This window comes from Acanthaster planci, linkage group LG05 (assembly GCF_054643075.1).
Source record: "Acanthaster planci isolate LZ-2023a linkage group LG05, COTS_SCS, whole genome shotgun sequence".
NCBI classification, from domain to species: Eukaryota; Metazoa; Echinodermata; class Asteroidea; order Valvatida; family Acanthasteridae; genus Acanthaster; species Acanthaster planci.
Window position 1 is genome coordinate 22,498,792 of NC_141781.1, and position 24,914 is coordinate 22,523,705.

The window sequence follows — 24,914 nt, forward strand, 5'->3', positions numbered from 1 at the left end:
TAAACTTCTATCTCACGTGACTTCTGGATATCAATGAGTTGTATGGGTCGGGGTATATTTTCAACCTCATTTATGATTTTAAGAAAATAACTATGAAGGATCTATTGCCCCCTAAGAAGACTGCTCTTTATTAGAAATCGAGTGAGTGGTGAAGAAAAAATTAATGCTTGACAAAATTAATGCTTGACACCAATGTGAGTTTGTCCCTCTATGCGGGGACTCTTTTTAGCTCGGTCAAATACCATTGATGAGTAAATTTTGAAAATATCAAAAATGAGATTGGCCACTTTTAATACACGATGAAGTGGTGACAGAAGATAGCACAAAAGGTTAAATAAATGATACAAGAGATATGTGCTGTTTTTCTCTGATCTGAAATGATAATGGGAACACATTTTGATATTTGTTTAAATATTATTGTTATTCGTAATGCTTCACAGCAACACAATGGCGCAGATATCGAAAATGGTTGACAACCAACGTGAAAGTGATGAAAGAAACAATACTCGAAAACAGTGTTGTACTGTAAAAACAACAATAAACAATGAAAGGCTCTTTGAAAACTGCATTTTGAATATAACGAAGCAATGACGGCAAACATCGAAAATGAATCATTAGCAGAAAAAGAGGAAGACATCGCAAAAACCTAGTAACGGTCTGAGTGTCAGTTATATCCCAATATTAAACTGGACATATCACTAATTGTTATTCCGGACCAATGATAAAGCAGGCTATCTGCGTATAAATGCTTCCATAAAAGCACAGAGTGATGTAAATGCGATGATATAAAGCTTACAGGTCTACGCACATTTAAGCATGAAATTCATGCAATAATCGTTAACGTATTCTATAAGCGATTCTCATGCTCAATATCGTCACTAAAGGGTTCTTAAAAGAGGCATTTTAGAGATTTAGAGTATCCCATCCATATCCAATCCACCCAGTCCACAAAGCAATGATTTCAGATCCCATTCTCTGAACTTTGGTCGCAGTGAGTTCGTTTCCTGGCCGACTGTAGAAAGTAGCACATTTATCGGCATTTTATCAACAAGTTACTTAAATACCAGCAGAGCGAATAATAAGAATACTGTAAATGCATTAATGACTGCTATGCAGGGAGTATCATTCACTTTCTGCAAACAATCAGTTAAATAAATTTGTGTACGTACAATGTTTTGTTTTTACACTTTACAAACCACTTTCTGCATTTTACAGGTTTAAAATGTACAAACATATAGTTTTTCATAAGTTCATAAATAAAAGCATTTTAGCATTTCAGCGTATACGCGGCCACTAAGATCAATATGCTTTTATATTTCCATTTGTCAGGGTCAATTTGTTTTGACTTTAAATAGGACGGTCGACAATAGGCAATTCGGTCCAATGTCAATAAGTACCTCAGTATCACGACAAAATCATCTCAAATTAATGAATAGAGATTTTTCTCCAGCATTCACTCACCAAACCCATGATTAGCACACAGTCTCCTCACTTTATATTAATGGTAGTATTTATTTAGTAAACATTAATTTGTTACACTTATTCATTCTTGCTTTGGATAATTATATTAATGCGTTCTTGGAAAAGCACTGCTGGGTATCTGTCACTTATTTTGACAAATGATTTTTGTGATGCATTTAGGATATCCTTGTAATGTTGATAGTGTAGACTTGCACACGATTGGCATGCTGATGTCACCAATCAGTCGGGAGTTGGTAACCTATAGAACCTGTCGTAGCTCACAGGCAGCATGCATGGAACACAAGCCGGCTACCAGTTGATGTCAGTTACTCCTGACATTATATTTTATGTTAGGGGTTTGGTGCGGGACCAGCGGGTTGAGTGATACACGTAGCACAGCACATGTCTCTGTATATGTCCTTATGACAGTTGCCCATTACTTTCACTAGATGACACCAAGTATCGCTCTGCGTGTTCCCATCGCAGCTGTAAGAAACTAAAAGGAAAGAAAATACATTCTGAAAAACTTACCTACAGGACACTTAAAGTTATGTTTTTTATGTAGGCCTACCGTTTTTTTTTACTAAAACTGATGATCTTCGCTGACGGCAACTTTAAGTTTTGTAGACATGATTTTACACTTTGTATGCCTATGTTTGAAATCGTTGTTATCGAGTGATTTATTGATTTTCCAAGGACTGTACATGACAAATGAACTTGACAATTTGATCTATCTGAGAACGACGACCATTCTCTCACATTAAGTAATACCTACACGATGCACTGTTATCACTGCAGTCTGCCAGACGGCATGTCTCGCGTACGCTAGGCTTAATGGTCTGGTCACAGCCTCTGTGTGGTAGACCTGTATTGACTTCAAGACATTCCACTGTCCGATAGCGGACACCGTCACCACAGCTAACCGAACACTGGTTTGAAGTTGAACAAGAGATAAAAAAAATTGTAACTGATGAAAAATGACGAATGGAATCAAACTACGAAAAAAGAATGTGTCTTTGAAGGGATCGTACCAAAAGATTGAGTAATTTTGAAGTATTTTAGTCGTTCTTTGATCAATTTTGTGGCTCAGATTTTAACCTCGATATCAGCGTGAATAATTCATACCTCCGACCAAGGCCTGGAGAACCACCACAGTGTTTTTCCATGCAGGACAAATCCATTTTGTTCCGTTGTTTGTTCCTCTTCTATGGGTGTAGCTACAGTATCAGTCTCTATCGTGTTTCCGTTCACCTCACTCCGACTGGACGGCTCCACCCAATCGCCGTCTGGATCAATGTTACGTGGTATCTCAATGCCCAAGATAACGTCATTATCTGCTCTGCCAATCAGAGTCTTGTCTGTGCCTTCAGGCGGCATTACGTATTCATGGAGGCCGGTATCAGGCACCTGATTGGCTAAGAAGTTTGACTCCATCTGCGTCGGCGCCACTTTGGTTGTTGGACTCTTGTCCTTTACATCCAGCAATCCCTGCGCTTTCAGTCGTTCCCATTCGCCGAAGCTGATTGGTGTTTCGTCTCGTTTCTCGCTGTAGTCGACGTAGTAATCGTATGAATATCCATAATAATCTTCACAAGGCTGTCGGGTGGGGGGACGATTACTGAAATCACAGAAGGCATCAATCCTGCTGCACTGAACTGTCCTCGTCTGCTCAGCCCGTCCGTTCTTGTACAAACACTGACAAATAATTTCAGTCTTTGTCTTTAAGACATTCACAAAAACAGTTACTGAGAATGACCTATTCAAGGTTATGCTAAGACAGAAAGTTTCACGACGGTTTCGTTGCCATATCATGAAGCAAGTTAATCAAGTTTATTGTTAAGTGTCTGTGGACGGGCTTTCGAGTTCCAAGTAAAAAAGGTACGTCACAAGGGTGAGGTCTGAGAGGACGTGTTTGATGCAACTTTTAGGCTTGATCATCGCACTGTGAACAATGACTTACCTCTGACCATTCTCCTGTGATCCAGTGGGCTCTCATCGGGCACGCCGTCTCTACGCTACAACTCCCCGTCATCTCCGGCTTCGTCAGCCCGAGCCGAAGACAATCCTCATCAACCAAGGCGACCTGTTCATCTTGCCCGATGCTCCGGATGCAGAACACTGACCGACTGCGCACGCCTCCTGACCCGCAGGTCACTGAGCAGTGTTGCCAAGGACCAATCCACCAACTACAATGAAAAAGGATCCAAAAGTTATTTATTTATCAAATAGTGTTTCAGCGAAGAAGCAAGACATTTTGGTCTTGCCGATGGCAATAACGCCGATGAGCCAGCAATAATCTACAACCATTTTTGACACAGCAACGAAACGTAACCGTTGGCGACACCTTCATTTCTTATCTCCCATTTCTGGTTTCTTCATTTTGTTCAAATCAGACATTTTTCACTCACTTTGCTGGGCACTGATGCACATTACATTGGCGTTGCCTATTAGCCGGTCTAGTATCATTGCAATATTTGTCCTCAACGACACCAGCTATGCGCTCCACACAATGAATGATCTCTCGTTGCAGACCTAGTAAAAGTAACAAGAAAAATGAAGACATTTCGAAAAGAAGATCCCTGTTGAACTCGTACTGTGCTGCAGATGGTATTCTTTTGTTTTCTGAAACTTCACAAAAGTTGGATTCTAATAATTTCAGTATTTCTTTATATGTTTATTGAGGGCGTCGACGGGCCTTCGTCACCAAAGAATCATGTATCTTTCCATTATTATGTATACGAAGTATTTATGGACCAAATCGTAGCCATTCCAAAAGGGTATTCCTGAGTAAAGATAAATGCGAACAACAGTACCAACTGAAGGGTAAATTGTGTTCAAGAACACTCCTTTATGAATTGTGATAAATTTTGATTACGATTATTTCTGTAGGCCCACCTGAGCCACACGTTGCCGTGCACGGTGTCCAGCCAGCGATGGTCCACTTGAAGTGTTTAGGTACAGGTACAGTCACATTCCCAGGCTTAGGGACCGTGTACTCGTAGGCTACACCAGCCGTCTTGGATTGAAACAATAACTACCAAAAAGGGGGAAAAACGATATCTCTCTTTTCCTTACATTATTTCACGGTTAACCTTGGGTTCAGAATCGGAATAACCGTTGCCAAATCCGGTTTTTCAAATGCCAAATTCCGGCAGGAGAATAGACCTCAACGTGCTTGATGGCCAGAAATGTTGACAGTTTACAAATGAAACATAATTAAAATAAACATAAAGTATCATTCTACACGCTTCCAATATGTGTTCCTCCTTTCATGCTCCGCCCTCCGATTTTTGAGGGAGAAAATGATATTATTAAAATACTCTGACCCCCCCCCCCCGAGTTTCCAGAACAGGACCTTTTAACTGCTCCGGAGAATCGGATCCAATTGGACGTCAGAGCTCACCACAGTTCATTCTATGGGGGTACTTACCATGACATGTAGTGGTTTCTTGAGCGGACCTTTAGCATCAAACGTTTCCTTATTCTGATCATCTCTCTCGTATCGCACTACAGTCCCAGCTGCCTCGTACGTCCCACTCCATTTAATGTCCCACCCCCCATTGAGGTAGTAGTGTCCAGATGAGTCCATCAGAGCTAGGAAGTTATTCGCCTCGGCTACCTCCTCTACTCGAATATTCCGAGCTCCAGCAGGGATAACCATGGCTTCAACATACCCTGACAAACGTAAATCAATCATTTCAGGTTAGGCATTTTCATGTTGATGCCATCTGCACGTGCCTGAAAGATTATGAAACTTTTAATAGTTAAGAAATTTCATAAACATCAACATTTCGTTAAAATGTGATCACCTTTCATAAAATAATGTTACTTCCCCCACATCCAGGGTAGCATCATCTCTTCAGCCTTCTTTTTGCCTTAGTTTTCAAGATGTAATTTGGCTACAGTTAGCATTTTCGTGATATGATGACGGTCTTACCGAAGCCAGATTGTTTGATGAGTTGATCTTTAACAGTCTCACACGATGATCCATCGCCGTGACAGATCCCACACCGGTCTTCCACGGCCTCCGAATTGATCTGATAGTCGCAACCAACTTTCTAAACGATGATTTTACGTAAAATGTTTACCACAACATTAATATACAAAGCGCAAATAATAAATATCAATTAATAATGAGGATACGAGAAAAACTTAAACTGTTTTTAGAAAACAATTTATTTGAAATAGTGATAAAACTCAATTATTGTACTTAGAACAAATGACCCGAAAACTACTATATTTTCTGCAAGCACTCCGAACAGCGTCGGTCAAAACTTTACTGCTAACAACTTTGAGCGCTTAGCAAATTTTACTCAAAGTAACTAAAACTTACAGTACTTTCATTTTGATCCTACTACGTTAAAAAATACTATACTACCAGACGTTTGTCCAACAACTTTGATTTTACAATCATTTATTAATTTGCGCTAAAATTAATCTAATATTTGTATCCTTACATAGCAGATGCCACCAATGCATAAATCCCTGGAATCTTCCGTACATGGAGTCCCATCCGTCACCTCATTGGCAAACTTTATCGGAAGCAAGAATCTCTTCTCCAGGGGCCGGCAATGCAACTCGCAGAAAGCGTCTTTGTTGACAAATGTGACATTACTTTGTTAACTTAGTAAGTCTTAAACACAATTGATTTGAGATCGAGTTGGGTTTTCTTACTTAGCCTGAGGAAATATGATTTACAATTTCAGTAATTTAATGAATAAAAAAAGAAAACAGCTGAGCAAAAAGGGAAGATCAAACATTAAAAATGATTGTCAGGGAAGAAAATGTGGAAATGAATATTACTGAGTGTAACTCTGAACTTGTTGCTTACTTTCTTTGTAATACGGTACCCATTGGAAGTAGCTACCATGATAAGCCAGTCTGTTGTACCTGCTGCACTGGGCGTGACGTGGACGCACACTGCCCTGGGGACATTCCTGTCAAAAGGTCCACGAAAAAAGAGTCTGGAGTACGATCAAGCTTTTAATGTAGGGCCGATTGTTAACTTCCCCTTTCGGACACTCGGCGTTAAATTAGACAAAATTTAAGATGATTATCCTACCTGCCGATTGCATATGGCGTACTTCTTTCGTTCACCTACACAATATTTGCCACCATTGGAGGGTCTACAATTGAACAAAGACACGGACATTACGCATAAAGTATGGAAATGACCTACCAGTTGAACACAGAAATGAAAACATGAAAGAACGGTTTTGTTCTTTTCACGGGCACTTTGTAAACTTATGTCTCAGTTTTTAGTAGTTGTGATATTATAATGAGATAGTTGTACCTCTGCGCTTATTTTGGAGTAAACTTGTTTAAACATTGCAGACTATGTTTTACTTTTAAAAGTTTGATTTGGTTTTTCAAAGACATTTTGTAACGTGCAAAGTTACCGTGGATTATTGCAGTGTCTCTCCTTAATGGCAACACCAGAGCCACAGCTCAGTGAGCAGGGTGACCACTCGCTCCATGACCCCCAATCACCGTGGATTGGAGCCGCTGATTCCTTGATGTCAACACATTCACCACCGCTACACCACTAAAAGGAAAAGTAATCAATTTTTCATAACAAATCCTCGAAAGGTGCGTTTCTGTTCCTCAAATGCCACTGCAGACCAGTTTCAACGGCACTTAAAGTTACTGAGCAATTTTTGAGAAACAAAATAGATAACTATTGGCAGACGTTTCATGCTACGAATATTTACTGACTGCTGCAGGTTCTGGTAATCGACATTCGATAAAAACTTCGCTAAGCACCATGTTCAGTCAAGCATTGCTGTGAAACTACAAGGAAACAACAATCTTCCTCAGCAAAGCAACTTACCCTGTCACGTCCACAGCTGGTTCCCGGTGCAGCCGCAGATAGCTTCGAATGACATCGGTTACCAGATTTGCACCATAGTGTTGAACACTGATCTGGCTGTGGCCAAAATTGGAAAGTGCAGATTAGCATAAACAACCATGGTGAGATAATTGAAATTATAGGATCAATAATTATATAAGTGTCATAACTGCTTGTGGCCTCACAAATCTGCTCTGTTGCGCTATGTCCTTGGACAAAACCCTAGAGACGACGGGTTCTCTTCAGATGAGGATTTACATCAGAAAAAGAAATCTTTGGCAATTGCAACTTCAGGTGCTTCATCGGGCCATGGTCGGTATTTCCCTTTTTTTGCCACACTTACCTCAAGTTGAGAACATACTGATGCATTGGCGCCATACTGCAATCTACACTGGTGGGCCGCTGTGTACATGACACCAGCCGGAACAAACGGGTAGCTGAAATCGTGAGGGGTGGGCTCGTCATTTAAACAGTCTCCAAATCCTTGACTGTCAATGAAAACGAATCAAAATGATCAAAATCCGAATCAAGAATTAACGACCAACAGTGGATGAATGGATACAGAAAAAAAAGAATTTTCCTTTTTTTTATGAAACATAACTGCAATTATATCTAAATTCAATATTTACTTGTGATAAAATAACCTTAGTGTTCGAGTTTCGAATTCTGGGAAAAGAATTTTTGCTTTCCAGCTTTGCAGCTAACTGACAGACCAACTTGGAAAAATTCCTCAAAATTATGACCAAGATGGTCAATGGTAATTTATGTTTTCATTTTGTCGGTACCTCACAGTGTACGTTTCTCAAATTACTATCATATTATTAACTCCTAAATTGAAATGACAGACCTGTCAAAAAGGTATTTAAAAATGCCATCATATTGTTAAATACTAGGCTTTGTCCTGGCATATTCACACTGTACATTCAGTGTGGTCCGAAAGTTATGAAAAAAAATCCTAAGTTTGTTTGCACGGGATTTGATGAATTGGTGGATTTTGTAACTAGTGCGGAGCTCAGGGTTAACCCCTCGACCACCAGACCTGCAGGGTGGATGGTTAGAATCCAATGCGTCAACGGGAACCACAAGTACAGCTTTGGTTCGGGGATGTTAATTTTCAACTCAATATTGTTCTTACACCGACGCATTTACACTGCATAATCAGTTGGATCACAGAGTTGCCAAAACCTATTAAATATCGTGACATTATGACATAAGATGAAAACCCAGGGCTGTCGAAGAGGAAACGCTGACTCAGGATCAGCGATAAACGATCTCAAGGTCTACAGGAGAGGGGAACGTGACCTGCTGACTCCGTGCACCCACTTACTCCAAGAATCTTGTGATGTAGTTTCGGCTACAGGCCGACCATGTTAGCGCTCCATACACCCCAGTCAGCTGCGATGACATGACGTGAACCTGTGACTCATTACCCTGTCCGCACGCGTTGTCCAATCCATCGTGCTGCATACCAAAACTATACGACCAACGAAAAGAATCCAGAAACAACATGAAAGAAATCGAAACGCTAAGCTGCTCCAAGCGCTGAGAAGCTAGAGGGAAATTAATTTTGCAACACATTCGTCTCCAAGTCAATCGGTGATTATCCAAACAATTGTGGAGATGAAGGTTGCCTCAAGCGCGGCATGCGAATTCCAGTCAAACTGGACTCAGATAAACGATGTACTCACGGGGAACCACAACTACAGGCGAGACTAGTTTGGTTCAACGTTTCTGGGTCAAGTGCAGGGCGAAATATCACGTGAGCTTCAAAAACGGGTTGGTAAAATAATTCCAAGGATTATACTTTTTCAAGAACAGATTTTCATTACCTTATGAAGGAATAGTTTCAAAGCATATTCTAATTTGGAAAAAAACAAATTCAATTGTGGTTTTTGGGGGTGTCGCTCTCAAATGCACTTGATAAATTGTTACTGAAAGCATATTTTAAAAAAATTAGTACACAGTTAACAACTACATTGTATTATTTGTTAAAAACATTTTGTTACATACTCTGCAAATAAACGCATCACCAAATCTACTTTTTAGGATCTGAATGGCCAGTCACCTGGCAACTTTCCTTCCTCTGTCAACACTTTACATTCTTTCACATTTGTTTCTTCAAATCCTTTTTGATATTTCTTCACTTTCGCCTAGACACCTGCTGACACGCACCTGCTAAACATGCTAATACGAACTACTTGGACAGTAAAGCAAGAATGGAAAGTCAGTGTGCTTTTTTCCATCTCTACATATTCTAACAATTCCTGACGAAGAAGCCGGATTTGAAACTGTTAAATCGTTAAATCGTGCTCATGATTCACCGCGAGTCTCCACAATGTGTCGACCGATCTTGCCAAGATGTGGACTGAGTCCCTTGATATTAAGCCGACAGGTGGGTGGTTGCTGACGTACCTGTGCCCGAGCTCATGGGCGACGGTGTAGGCTAAAGCAAGTCCTGTGTCCTCGTTGATATTGCAACTCCATTCGCTCTGGCACATGCCAGACACCTGCGCTAGTCCTAAGGTGCCACAGGGAGCATCAAATCCCTTACACAGATCCTTCCTGTAAAGAATAAATTGAAAACACTGGTGAGCCCCAAAATACTGACATTCAACCCGAGACATAACGCGCATGGTCACGAAGGTGCCACTTTCGAACACATCAATTACAAAACAAACCCCTATAGATTTCACAAGTTATGTAAAGTTATGTCAAGTCGTAGGACAGAGTCTCACCCGAAGTTACCTCGAGCTTTTTACGTTACTTTTGGACAGCATTTAGAATGAAGTGGTTATAAATTACGTCAAGTGCAGTATGAAATACTTGAATAGGAAACTTCCCTTTTCAACCGAGAGAAAAACCAGCACGTGACATTTAGTTCAAGTCAGATCTCGTTAGCGAGGTGTCGAAGAAATGGTTGCTGTCAACACCTTTTGGCTTCAAACGCGAGAGTTTATGACTATCAATCGATCATTGGAAACAATGTTTGTGTTTATTATAAGAGGAATTAATGTGTTTATTTAGTCTTTGATAGTTTTATGTGAATCTTTTATACTGGGAGAAAAATGGTTGCCCGATTGTTTTCAATTGTGTTTGGAGCGGAATGCAAGAATAACAAATTAATGTGAAATATGACTACAACAGAGAAAATGTGTTTACTGTTTATGTTGAATCTAGACTTAATGTACACTGTTGACGGTTTTGTGTAGCGATCGTGATTTTGTTTGATTTTTGGTCGCAGTTAATAGCTGGAGAGACATTCCTGTGGGTCTTGCAGTAAACATTTACGGGAGACAATAGACTTATTTGGATTTTAGGCATTACATGAATAATTTCAATTGCACATTAACATCCGTTATTTGTCGTTCAACTGATGACAAACGGGATTGTGTGATGGAGCTAAGTCAAAAAGTTGCATTGCCCTGAAAAAAATATCCCGTCTTACCTTGTCAACAGAACGGCAGCGTCGTGGTGATTTGGGTGGTTCTCATCCCCAGGGTTTATCGTCCGTTGCCATCGGCAAAAGCTGCTTAGCGTCTTGTCGGCATCGTGCTCAATCGATAATCCTACCTGTAGAGCATACGTTTAAGTTAACATAGGCTCCCACGGAAAAGCAACTTAATACTATTGTCACATTGCTAACATTTCAGAAAGGGGGGTTTTCTGAAGTATGAGGCGCTTGAAATACCAATACGGTATAAAATGGTTAGTTTACGCTTAAACAAATATGTGCATGGGTGTCTTGCAAATTGCTTATATCATTTTAATTTCTTTCTTTAGATTAGAAGATTCAGAATTACTGATGAGTTCAGAAATTTCTCCATCGTCATTTAAAAGAAGGACTGGTGCTCTCCGTTTACATTGTTAGCCGTCTGGCATTTTGCGCCAGGAGCTACGTTAAGGGGCCGTTCGGTATGTACTTGTCGTCAGTGCGACTCGACTCAGTATGCAAAAGTTGCGGAGAATGTTTATTGGAGGTTCCAGATGAGTGAAACGCGGCAAACCGATCAAAACATATAACCTGAAAGACGGCCTTATTACAGCACTTAAGCATGTATTCATCATTTTTAACCCAAGGAAGCCCCTGCAAGGTTCCAAATAATGACGTCACTTGACTTCACCAATCAGATGACAGAGACTTATTCAGGTTTGTACAACACCAGCAACCTGTTTCTCTTTCACCATCGACTACAATGATACATCCTCCAAAACCAGTGGCGATGAATGGATATTGAACAAGGCTATCAAAAACTTGCCTCCCACAAACACACCACTGAAAGCAGGTGCCCCCCATAAGCTGCTGGTGCCCCCTTTGTGCCCCCCAGTAAAATCCCAGCTACACCACTGTCCTAAACATTTTATAGTTCCACCAATCTGATCGTGTTTCACTTCCATGCTGATGTGGTCCTTTCTTGATAGCTGGTCGCTCAAGACCCGTGTGTAATATGTCTCTTAGAGGTACAGGTATATTTCTCACGGGGGTGTTTTGTCTTTTAGTGAGTGGCTACCAGCCGGTCGCAACTTGTTTTCTTCTCGTGGCTGCGAATTAATTCGAGTCTGCATTATGCCGAGTTTTTAAAGTCAATTAAATACACTTAAAGACCTGGGTAAAAATCGAGTGAAATATAAATTAAGTTTCTTATGGCGGAAACGTATATCAAACAAACAAGAAGGGCAGGCACTCGTTCAGAAAAGCGGCGAGTTATTACGTGAAACAAACGCACCACCGAAGGCTATAAAGAGAAACTTATCCCCTTAAAGAGCCAAATAGGCAGGTGGTACCTATTGGGATCTGTAGCAATGTGAAGGCAGTAAAAGACCTTTGAACGTATTGGGAAAGTGAAAATAGGATTATATGGTCACTGAGGGAGGGTGCATGGATTCTGTACACCTAACGTCAGTTCCATCATTGTCATTTGCAAACGATTAGCGTGTCGATTTGTCAAGCATGCATGCGTGTTGTTTTCAATTCCCACCTCGTCCTCCTCCAGAAAGAGCATGCGCACCATGACGATGTTGATATAATTACCAATGCTGGCGTCATGGTACAAAGTAGCGACCTGCAATTCAAAATGGAAAGTTTTAGATGTGTGACAGACAAGGGACATCATCAACATTCAAACACATTTTCGAAAAATTTGAGAGAGAAAAAAAAGGAAAAATGTTCCTCTTTCCCCAATGTTACTTCTATAATTAGTCATTACTTAATTCTTTCCGCCGAGTAGGGTGATCGTGACAAGTAGGTCTACTCCTTTGTCAAGAATGCAACACTCACCAGAACCACAAAATTGGGGACTTCCTGGAAATCACCTGATATCAAAATCATCAAATATCCGGAACATTATCAGAGCGTTCAATTTTATGATTCATGTTTTTGAAGATTTTGAGCATCGGCCTACAATTAGGGTTGGCTCTGTTGACGCACTCACAATGTTCATGATGGTCAACACGTAGGTCTCAATGTCTTGATCTTGGTAATAATGAAGCATGTGCTTATCAATAACGACCAGTAATTCAACGTTTCGCTCCAGACTTGATGACCGTCTTCGCCTCCTGTGCGCTGAAGCCGGTTTGCTGTGTTCACTGGCTCGTTTCTGTCGTGTGCTGCGCTTCTCGTCCGTTGCTATTTTTAAAAGTCAACGAATACGGTAAATTTTCTGAGGAACTTGTAAGAAAAGTTTTCTCATTTGGTGGAAATAATTGGTGTTTGGGTAGTGCAACTTTTCAGGTAGATGCTGTTACAATTCGACCAGTAAAACTTTGACTTTGTTCAACAGTTTAACGGCCTTCATATCAATTGCAGTTTATCGCTTCCCTGTGTGAGGCTGGTTCGGAGACTACAAACATTCCTTTGCTCTCCGAATATTTTGAACGAATAATTACTTCGCTTCACTGTGAGCAGTCCTTGGCATGCCTCTGATTTCCCACCAACCTTCATCCTGCACGCCGCAAAAATCTTCCTGCCCACTCTTGCCAGTGTCACGCCTATCAAGATGGCGGCGCTCTGCGTGAGGTTGCCAGGCTTGGTTTGCTATCGCTGATCGCTTATAAACGACGTGTGGATGCTGCTTGGCACCCTGACTTCCGGTGTAGTTCTTGACGGGTTCGATGAAGAATTCTTCTTCTTGTAGTCTGATCATTCCAATCTGTTATTCCAATAGGAGCAAACAAGTGTTAGGAGTCTGTTCATATTCGCATGCGATTTATAAGACCAGGGAATGTAATTTTCGACCCAGTAATACTGATAGTAGTAAGACAACAATAACACTTTATTTTAAACACTTGTAGGACGAATCTACTTCCGACAAATAAAAAAGAGCTCAAAATACAAAAGTTATCCAATCTAAACTTGACTGAAGTTAAGTTGAATATGCCCATGGAACTAAATCAAACTTATTTCAGAGAAACGACTATAACCATTTATTAAACTGAGTCTGTCAAATCTTAATTTGTATCGCTCAAATTGTTTTATAACCTTGACCTGGAAACTCTAATTGCAACTTCTCAATCATTTTTAACTTACACCTACACACTCCGAACCGTGAAAAAGAACTTCCCTTCGGGCTCCAAATTACCGAGAATTTCCGGAAAATATGATTAACCTTCTAGAACTAGGATTTGACGGATATATTACCCTAATTCCCTTCAAATCGCTGCAGGAGATGTAAAGCTGAGCAGGTACCCGTGATCGTTGATTCGTTACAACAAAGGCTAACCAAACAACTTCAAAACATAAACACCTTGAGCTTTTACCCATAATGGCTTTTGGATTAATTGAATAAATTGCAGTGACATTTCGCGATCCGTGTGGTACCAAGGGTCCGACATTGAGAAATCCTCTTTCGGTCCTTGGAGCGTATCCGGCAGATAGGCGCAACACTGTGACCCTTCTCGTTGATGCGGTCAATCACGATTCCTACAACATCTAAAATTTCACCGGCGCGAAAACAGACACACCGAAACAAACACCAGCGGTGAAATAATTGATAATGCCTCCCCCCACCTCGACACAACTAATCCAGCGGTTCAGCCCCCCTGAATGTTTCCTAAATGCCGACAATCGTCGGTGTCTCAGCGCTGGATATTGAAAATGTCCACACAGCTTACCCACACCTGTCAAATTGGACGAAAACAGGTGTTGTATCCGCCGCAAAAATGAATTTTCTCAAGCGAAAGTTTCTATCATAACACCTTTCACTCTCGTTTATTCCTTTTTCCCCCTTCTAAATGATATCAAACTTCGTTGCGGTACTTATAAGTTCTGGAGGCGTTCAGACACCGTTTTAAATTCCCTTCAAATGGTAGTTGAACTCGATTCGGTGTAACTTTCTGGTAAAACAATGTCTCAGCTATCATTCTTTAGTAAAACCTGGAGCCTGTGTGGTTATCTGCGAAGGGAGTTGGGCCAGGCAACCATACACCCGGGAACGCGAGCAGTAATTCATGACGCCCACTGACCTATTCCTGGGCAACTCTTTCCCTGCAAGTGACTCAGTGGTTCATCTGCTGATCGTATGGCGTTCCGTAAATAGAAGAACTTAATCGTAAACTTGAAATGTATTGCCATGCGGCTTGATCCTATTCGCTGCTGAAGTAAACGGACAAAAACCACAACGAGGCAAGGACGATCCAGAACCAACCTTTTGGGGGGAACAAAATATTTGGAATTTTTAATGTAACCTTTCTGAAGGGTGGGGCTAAATTTTTTGGGGGGGGTTACTCGATTTTTTTTAAAGAAGAGATGACACAAACAAAAAAGATCACCTTTCCATCTTTATTTTAAAAAGGCTTCTTTTAAGGGGTCTCACCCCTCTTTACCCCTCGAATCCGCCCCTCGAATCCGCCCTTGTACGTGGCCAAAAAGTAAGTTCGAACAGCGCCTCCCAGAGTCAGTTTGTGTCCTCCCAAAGCCCTATCCTCGACTTTTGAATTTTCCATGCTGCTGGTGCCTTCGAGAATAACAAGAAATTGCTGCAGCTGCATCGCGGCTAATATCCTCTTGAATGAGTTCTCTTGCTTTATACTCTCACCCTCGGTTCGAGGAGAAATCGACTGTTCTTTTTGCTTCTCATTGAGCCAGGTTGTGTCACTTAATGGCCTCACGCAGAAAGATTGAATTTCCCTCTATGAACTTAACGGGACCCCTTGCGTAACTTCCCCATACCCTCAATCACCCTCTGTAAACATGAACTTTTATCTCAGCATCCGGATTCCACAGCGAAATGTCTTTGGCTCAAACCCCCACGTTTCCACATCCATACTGCCGATGCAAAACTTGTTTTCGTGTTTTTTCTAAACCTCTCTAATCGGCACGTAATTTACAGAGACAGTTATTGCCGAGTGCGCGGGATGTCACTCTTATTTGTTTTGTCACGCTTGCTTCACACGTCGACACAGTAAATCAAAACGTCACAGCTGTTTTGTAGTTCACACAGGGACAGAAGTTGTGGGGCGTTAAATCAGCTTCCTAAAATAGACCAATATCCCCCTTTCCTGAAACATACCCAGACCTTCCGTCTGTGTCTCCGTAGTTATGCTGAAAGTGGGTTGAAGAAACTCACGCTTGTGAGGTCGCTTAACAAAGTGAAACCCCAAAAGCTTTGGACGCATGCGTATCGTTCACGCGGGGAAACCCAGCATGGACATAGCGAAGCCCTCCGTCGCCCAGCAGATTGCAGCTTCTCGTCAGCTGGAATCTTTTCCGACACGGACATGAAAAATGGCGCCGGACTTTGGCATCTTGGGGTGTTTTTTTCCCTCCTTCTGCCTAATTCGCGTACAAATTGTGATAGATTGTTTTCTGGGGAGTGATTTAGCGGTGAACATAAAGGTTAACAATTCCCTGGAGTCTCACCAGAGCGCTGGTTGCTTCGCCTTCCCCCGGTCAAGGTTACTTTGGATAAGAAACACTTTTTGCAGAAGTGCAGGATGATTTGGGTCTCGATGTTTGAATCTTCCAACTCGCTAACAAGGTCCAAACTCAGGCGATAAATCATCCATGTTACCGCCCCTCAGGGTACAATTTTTCAGATTTTGTGACCTGTTTTCTAATTTCCCCTCAGAGATTGTAGCTATGGTACATAATGCCAAGGCATAGGCGGGGAAACATCTTGGATCACTACTTCATCTCTTAGTCGAACACAGACCAGGAAATCAAGGAGTTATTCTTGCTATCGCGTTGATATTAACGACACGATTAAAACAATGCCACATGTTGCCGTTATCGCTTCAGGACGACTAAGAATGTGATTACCTCAGCATGGATATCTGGAAATAAAGATGACAGGTTCCTCCTCGTGGGTGGTAAGACGTAAATATTTCAAACGCCAGAGATGGTTCTTACATGATGTCTTAACCTTCACATTGGATAACACGACAGCAAAATGCTCAAAATGGATCACACTGATTACGAGAAGGGTAATAAAATCAGGAGTTTCTTGCCGAGCCCCCCCCCCCATCGCACTCTCCCTTTGGTTTTAATGTACCGGTATCCCTTTTTGCAAGTAACATGTCTCCAATTTGTACACGCCCGTGGCACTATAAATCTGGTCCAATATTGCGCTGATAGAGACACGATTTTTTGTTGACAATGCCGAAGACCGTACAAGCATGCAGTGTACTCTAATAAAAGAACGTATTTATACCGAGCAACCGAATATTTGTCAAAAGAGGCAGTAGCATTTTTTAACAACTTCTCGTTTAGGCCGTCAAAATATACTCTGGGTTCATGTAGTCTTTCTTCTGTGGGCTGAGGAGTGAAGTTATCGCACGGATTTCTGTCTGTTGACCGTTGAATAAATCGACCTTTCTCTTATCACCCCAACCTGCGCATTTGACTACAATAAAAATGCGCTCAATTGCGAAATTCCATTCACGCAGTTTTTCCAGTTTTCCTCTATTAAATCTTGATGCAGTGACACTTTGCGATAACCCCACCTCTTGTTCCGTCATTCCGGTAAAGTGGCACATCATCGACCGCCCCCCCACCCCGGAATCTCAGCGTGTTTGTCGGCCGTCACAGCTGCCGTCTAGTCCGCAAGAAATGCGGGCATTAACATCGAGTGGCGCTCGCCACTGAGTGATAAACGTTCCAAATGATCTCCTCACAGCTATTTATCCTTTCGCTTTGACGTTTCAACATCCATTGCCTCTTTTGACAAGGGATAACTGTGAAGTATCGAAACTAAAAAGCAATATGTTTTTCGTAGAAGAACCAACCTGGGCCGATATTGTTGACCTTAAGTTTTTTTAATCGTTGGCAAATAATCAAAATAAAAGAAATACAGAGCGACAAAGAATAAGAAAAACACAGCAGAATATTAAAAACATGAAGATTTCGACAGAATTTTGGGTGAAATTTCCACTTGAACAAGTAACGTTAACGGAACTGTCTGCATAGTAAAACAGCAGCTTAAAGCCAATACATGAGGGATACAATAATTTATGACAACCTAAGTTCAAAGACCTGTCAATGAGTGGATACCATGTTGCAATAAGATTTTAATCATGAATTAGAAACTGGAGGGAAGTAATACTGGCAGCTCATTATTTCCTCTCTGAACAGGAAATGTTTACAATTGGCTCACGCTTGCGAAAAAAAACGGTAATTTCCCGTAATTTAACCTGGGATGGACTTGCCAAGAATTAATAAAATGTTGAATCCAGAGTTTCCACTGCCAGTATGCATGGATGCACTGATAATTTTCCCTAAGAGTCACCAGACGTTTTCGTCGCACACAGTCTTCGTGATTTTTGCCCCTAATGTTTTACTCAGGTCTTGAAGCACTTGTCTCTCTCGCAAATGTTCTTTTTTGGGAATGCAAGTACGCCAGGATTTCTTAACTTTTCTATAAAGTAGAAAATATATGGACAGAAAAATAAGAGCTATAAATGACGACATTGAAAAAGCTTAACCAGTTGTCCAGCTTTGTTGTAATATGGAAGGTGTATATAGGTAGAATGTGTGTGTTTTGCAGGCGTACAGAATTCGGAGAAACAAATCTGTTCCCCAGGTCCTGCCATCCTCAGTTATTTATTTTTTTAGAGCCAGGGATAACAGGTGAATTTGTTCTCCCTTTAAACTGCACATGCTACACCCCTTGGGTCGATACCGAACGGAAGGAACCTGTTATTGCCATGTGTTACAGACTCACTTGTCACGGGAGAAACTGTTCAAGTTGTTTGTGCAATCGACTCTCCTCGCCCCCTGGGACCAGCTCTCCGCCCAATGCCGCAGGCTTGTATACAAATTCAAAATCAACTTATATACCCAGACATTCAAGAGGCACATTAATTTCAAAGAATTTAGCACATTAGGTTATGATTTTTGAGGAGTGGGTGTCCATGGTGACCATGGTGAGAAATGTCTCAAGAAGATAAATAGCTTTGGTTGATAACACAATACATTAACGTGTAATTCTTTCAAAACCAAATTCCTAGAATGCTACTTTCTTATCCTGCAGTCACCATACAAATCAAAAATGGACCTGTGTTTTAAAAACTGTTTAACCTGAACTATACAGGTGGTTAAGTTTTCTTACGAGATGTATCTGAGATGTTTTTCTTGGATTAGGAGAATAGAATACCACTGATACTATCAATAGTCATTTTTTTCATTCTACATGCGCTGGTCTGATTTTCCCAGAACTACGTTTATTGCTACATCTATTTTCAACTTCATACATCACGTGACTTTTGAGCTAATGAAGCTTCCTCTGCTTTTTGACAAAGTTCCAGAGCTTAGCAAAATTTCTCTGCTGAGAAGAATTATCAATAGAGGATTTGAATTGAAAAAAGCATCCATTTAACAATAATACTGAGGCAGATCAGAGGCTCCACATCCCCCTTTTTTATCCTCATGTGAAAAAGGAAACATGAAATTCGTTCCTTATTACAGAGGAAGTGCCAATGGAAATGTAAAGTGTCTCAGTACACGTGGTGTGCATTGGGACGTCTGGTTCTCGTCCCACTAACCAGTATCATGTCAACACAGGGATGAGCGCTTGATGAAATCCAGACTATCAACTTGTACAACACAGCAGTAAAAACACAACTAATGTTTGCGCAGAGATATCAACTTATTTCAAGTAACAGTGAATTATGAAATGCTTTCTGTTTTTTGAGTTTGACAGTGATATTACATTTAAAAAATTAAGAAGTAGAAATGAAAATCAGAAATTGAAAAAGGACAATGGTTATTTGAGTATAGCTGCATGAGCTATCAAACCCACTGATCACAATGGTTATTTGAGTATAGCTGCATGAGCTATCAAACCCACTGATCACAATGGTTATTTGAGTATAGCTGCATAAGCTATCAAACCCACTGATCACAATGGTTGTTTGAGTATAGCTGCATGAGCTTTCAAACTCACTGATCACAATTCGTTTAAACAATGAACAAAGGGAAAGCACTTTCAACTCCACTGGTATAATTTTTGAAAAAGTGTGGTGAAGGGAAAGTCCCCAAATTATCACATTTCTTTTGTCAAACCATTATTTGAATGCAAACTCACGAAATTCCGTATATTTTTCCCTTGTCTCTTGGTGTATTTAATTAAAACTGTCAAATTTGAAGTACTTACAACGCCATCGCAGGTGCTGACAGCAACGCGCGAGTCGCGACGTCCGCGAACGTGTCCGTTGAAATGGCAGTGGCGGGTGTGGTCGATCCGTCTCAACCGCGATTCAGACACATTCTTCCCGCGCCTCTCCGACACAAAACCCGGTGCGAGCAGCCCCTGGCTCCGCTCAAGCCGCAGGTGAAGATCTTGGCCGGACAAACGGAATCTGTAGTGGACCTCGTCGTCGGTTTCCTCGTCGTCTTGGTCAGTGACATCGGCGTGCCGGCTGGGTGATGCGCGGTGCTGGTCAACTCGGTCTCTGGTCAGGTCGTGGGAGATGAAAACTCCGTCGCTGTCCACGACTGACGGAATGACGATCTCATAGTCAGCCAAGGTTTTGATGAAATCAGCTGAAAAACGGAACAGCAAGTACTAACAAATTTGCTGCCAATAAACGACAGAGCTAGAACAGTCTCTGTGATCTGCAGAGTGTTTATAGGTAGGGGCGGAGTAAGGGGGAGGGATATTCTTTGAATGCAGTTTCAAACAACATTAATTTGGTTAAATATGCACAAATCCTGAACGTTCAACTATCAAACTATCATGTGATGATCTCATTCCTTCAATTTTAAAAATTCCGTTTTGCACTGTACTTTATAAAGAAATATTCATTTCTGCGATAAAATACACAATGAGGAATTTTAGATTTAGATTTTCGTGACTAAAAAAAATCTTCTGAGATGCACATGAACAAAATAAGTAAAATACTCTCACAAGTATCTCTATCACAAAGTGACATATCCCTATGATGGTCATTTCCTCCCAGCACGCCTCCTAAGTCTCCCTCAATTTCCACCGGCCCCTTCCCTCAGGGACGGAGTTTTCCCACGACACCTTTAATCAAGGATAGATTGGGAGCGCAGTAAAACGAACAGCATGCAAGGAATTTACCTGTCCAGAAACTGGCACTATGAAAAAGGACTGTAATCAATTTCAGGCAATGACTCACTTGCCAGACGTAAGACCCAAAGCACAGCCCCTCAGAGACCTGTCTGATTGTACCGAGTATCAATTACCCCTTACAACATAAAACTTGAATTATTCTCCCGGAAAACATTATCTGCAAACAAAGGGGAATTGTTTTCGTCGTAGTGGTCAAAGATCCCTCGAGCACGCCAAGTTCGTTATCATTCCTCTCCTTGTCGAGTCATAACTTGCCTCTGCCTTTATCTCAAGTCATTGTGATGTCTGTTTTCATTTCTCAGTAACAGTGTTATTCCCATCTGCCAAGGAAGCATTGATTACTTCTAGCTTTCAATTTACTGTGCCTGGTCTTTATTATCGTTATGCATGACTCAAAGGGGGCGCTATTCCACGTATCTTTCCATGCAAAATGCAAATTTATCCTAATGCTAATTTAAATGTCGTTCAAATTGTTATTTTGTCACTATCCCCAGTCCACTTAACAGGCGCCGTGCTGTCGTTATGCAGGTATGTTTATGAAATAAGATTGAATGATTGATCAATTGATCGATCAATTGATTGATCATCGATCAATTTTAATATCACTGTTTCCAAATTATTCAAAGATTTGTAGTTGAGATGTACTTTAAATTTGTGCGTAGCAACCCAAACCGTATCACAAGCTAGGTTGCAGTAAGCCTAAGGACGAGTTCCCAAAACTACACGTAAAAAACTTCTTTAGTATTATATCAATTGCCATAAATTTGCTTCTACCATTGTGAGACTGAAACCTGCCTTACATTATCCAGAAGTCGAGATTTCACGCCGGAGCAGACCAGAATTGATTGAATTATATAGCCCTGTCTTTTGCGTCACGTTTTTACTCTCCATGCTCTCTTTTCTTCAGTTTCACTGTGAAGAATTCTGCTCCTTTTTTCAGGCTAAGGAATTCTGATCCGCCGAAGTCAAGGCGATTGGGAACGCCAACGCCGCGTACCCCTGTTGTTTTTGGGCCGCGAGGTCATGGCGATTTAAAACACGTTCTCCTTTTCGGGGATTACGAGACAACTATCGCGAAATCAGCCCTGCCTCACTTCTTGCAGTGCTAACAGGAGTCATACATTATCTTATTAGGCAAGAGACAAAAATAAATACGGGACAAAAAGTGGGGCAATGTTTGTTTTCAGAGGATGCCAGTGCACGCGACAGGTACAGTGTATTACATGTACTTGTCATGTTTTTATCGACAGGTCTTTACCACTGCTCTTTATTCGACTCAAGTGAAAGACATTTCGTTGAAATCTAAATTGAGAAATGGTTTTAAACAGGCGCACGTGCCACTTACACCACGGCCTTGTTCATAAACACAGACGTATGCTATTACAACGAATACCACGTTGGCCAGTAACTCAAGAACAAGTAACCCTTCGGGCTTTACGGCCTTTGCCGTTGGATTTAATCTTGACATATTCAAGACAACGTTGTTCAACTCTACACCTTCACGAGGACATTGTCATTAATAAAATCGTATTCACAAAGAGACTGGTGCTGTTCATTTTTTATACACATGACGCTACGTCATTCGATGCCAAATACTGTCTAATTTGTGAGAACCGCGGATCCAATTTACAAAGTAAAGAAAATGTAAGAGTTCAAGGAGAACAAGTTTGTTGAGTAAAAATAAAATTCGACGAGAGAGCGGATTTTCACGCTGACCTGGGGCCACGTTTCAGACTCTACACAGGAACGCACTTTGCTTTGTAGGTCAGTGACGAAAAGGTGAGATGGTAAACCACAAACTTTGTTGAGCTGGTGTGAGTGCCTTGGCCCTACCCTATTCAGCTAAGCCTCCAGGCTATTCGGAGGTTCTAGCAAAACACAGTGACTGCCGACTCAAAACACAACAACCACGCTACGATTTGGAAGACATCATCATGCCTGTCAGTGAATGGACTCTCAAATAGATTTTTTTACTTCATCGGTAAGGTGAGGAGAGAGAACCATGATATCGATTGTACGCTCAAAAAACTACATTCATTGCATGAATGCATACATAATATATGCATACGTAATATATGCACACGTAATATATGCACACGTAATATATGCATACATAAATAGAAAGATAAGCTATTTTAGCCAGCTTAAAATGGACTGATAAGCAAATGGGCAACATCTTATTGAGTATGCCCAATCTTTAATCTACATGGCTTAAGAATTACATGATGACATTGTTGTTCTGATGATCTCTTAATACCACGCACGTCCTCTGTTGTTTTACATGCAAAACTTGCAGGTGAAAACTTCAAAATGACATGGGTTTTTCCATCATTTATTCACAGTCCCCAAATATCATTTTGCCATGTATCGGATATTTTCGGTAGCAAGATGAGTTCACGTTATAAAGTATTGACGCAGAAAAATAACAAGCTCTAGAGCAGAGGCGGAAGGGAAGTTATTTGCCTACCTTGTTCTGGGTGATTAAACTTGAAAGAATCTTTAGTCGGTAGTGTCTGACCAAGGCACGCGACCGTCAAGATGAAACAGCAGACTGTAAACATTGCGACAATTTCCAGTTCTCTCGAGTAGGTAATTCTTGTGCTGGAGAAAGGTCACAAACGACCATGGACGGCACTACCAATGCTTAGGAATGCCGCACGGAAATAAGTTAGTTGTCGGCGTGAGTGCACGTGAATGTACTGTGCAGTACATGTACAGTGCACATGTACAAAACGTGTAGTGCTGTTCGACCGTAGGGCTGAAGGACGTAATCATCAGAAAGTCATCTCAGATCGCACGCTGCTGAATCAATGAACAAGTTCATCAAACAAGTTGAAGCAGCGGGACCCGACGACAAAACTTGTCAGAATGTGGGAACCAGGTTTGTTTTCACAAGCGTGCCCCGACCTAAACAAACAGCACAGCTGGATAATGTAATAGCGCTTGGTGGCACGGCCAAACTGTTACTGGTTGGTTGGGCACTGTGGGCGCGTCCATTTATGAATGAAAGTTGTCGTCCCAAACCTGGGCGGGGACAACCCGTCGCGGCGAGAAATAGCGCGCTTGACGTCACGGTATCGCGCTGGGGGTGACTTAAGGGATCCAGGCGGGTCTTCGCAAGTCAGGTGATGTGATGTTGGCGTCACATGATGACTGAATTCTTGCCTAATAGGCATAGACATGAGGAACGTCCAAAACCAACTTGAATTTCAAGTGACAGGAAATAGTACTTCCCATAATAGGAAAGAGTACATTAATAATTTGCTGGCAGATATTACAGTGATGTGGGGGGCATTCCAAAGTTTGCAGAGAACTTTGATAACACTCAGAAACGACTTCTGCACTTTTAATCTTTATCTCTTCCCTATAAACAATTCCGGATTCACTGCTGACTTGAAAAATTCTGAGATTTAGGATACTTCTTTCGACTTACCCTTACTCGTTATCTCAACATCAGCTTTCATAAAACCTGCATTAATTCACTCTGGAAAATTCAAATGCGGTTCGAACATAATCCATCCAATGGTCTTTAACTTGCTGGAGTGTAACGTACTTTTTGAAGGTTACACTAAGTTTGCCAAACGGTGCGGTTTTTGTTGAATCCGCGCCAGAAGATGTCCCGTAATTTTGTTCACAAGTCCAGGTTATGTCGGACCAGAAGTTGGCACCGCGACATACACGCCTACGGCCCGAACATTTTGTTATTATCATTTGGAGAAAATAACTGTCAATATCCCGCTTCCGTGAAATCGATTTGAAGAGCTGGCACAAAAATAAACCGGGACGCCATGCGTCACTGTTCCCTCCTTCATAACAACGAAAAAGACGAACTCATGAGGTCGAGCTGTATCATTCCGTCAAACAAAGACATTTCTTGAATGTTCTTCATTGTGAAGCAACTTCACAATGCAGGCAAACAATTTAAAATCGTCTGCTCTCAACACGTTTCTGTTTATTTGAGCCAAGTCTAAATTATCAGAAAGTTGCCTGAAAGAGAAATATCAAGTTTTTTCATTGAGCGTGGAGCGTAGGACCTTGCCTCTAGCAGCCAGTGCGTAATTGTTTATTTTTGTTAATAA

General features: G+C 41.3%; 1 protein-coding gene across 1 annotated transcript; it reads right to left on the bottom strand.

Moving 5' to 3' along the window:
- Positions 1 to 100: 100 nt before the first annotated feature.
- LOC110987440 (A disintegrin and metalloproteinase with thrombospondin motifs 7-like) lies at positions 101 to 23,857 on the bottom strand. The gene is made up of 22 exons (XM_022250172.2): positions 23,303 to 23,857; positions 19,894 to 20,282; positions 13,242 to 13,455; positions 12,739 to 12,932; positions 12,286 to 12,369; positions 10,755 to 10,879; positions 9,722 to 9,871; positions 8,637 to 8,783; positions 7,653 to 7,797; positions 7,292 to 7,387; positions 6,861 to 7,006; positions 6,524 to 6,587; positions 6,293 to 6,398; positions 5,919 to 6,052; positions 5,399 to 5,519; positions 4,892 to 5,136; positions 4,357 to 4,495; positions 3,870 to 3,993; positions 3,422 to 3,647; positions 2,587 to 3,156; positions 2,237 to 2,390; positions 101 to 1,957 (listed from the first exon to the last, which is right to left on the bottom strand). The coding sequence occupies exons 1-22, from the start codon at positions 23,394 to 23,396 to the stop codon at positions 1,812 to 1,814; spliced, it is 3,813 nt and encodes a 1,270-aa protein (XP_022105864.2). The 5' UTR covers positions 23,397 to 23,857; the 3' UTR covers positions 101 to 1,811.
- Between the last annotated feature and the right edge of the window lie 1,057 nt (positions 23,858 to 24,914).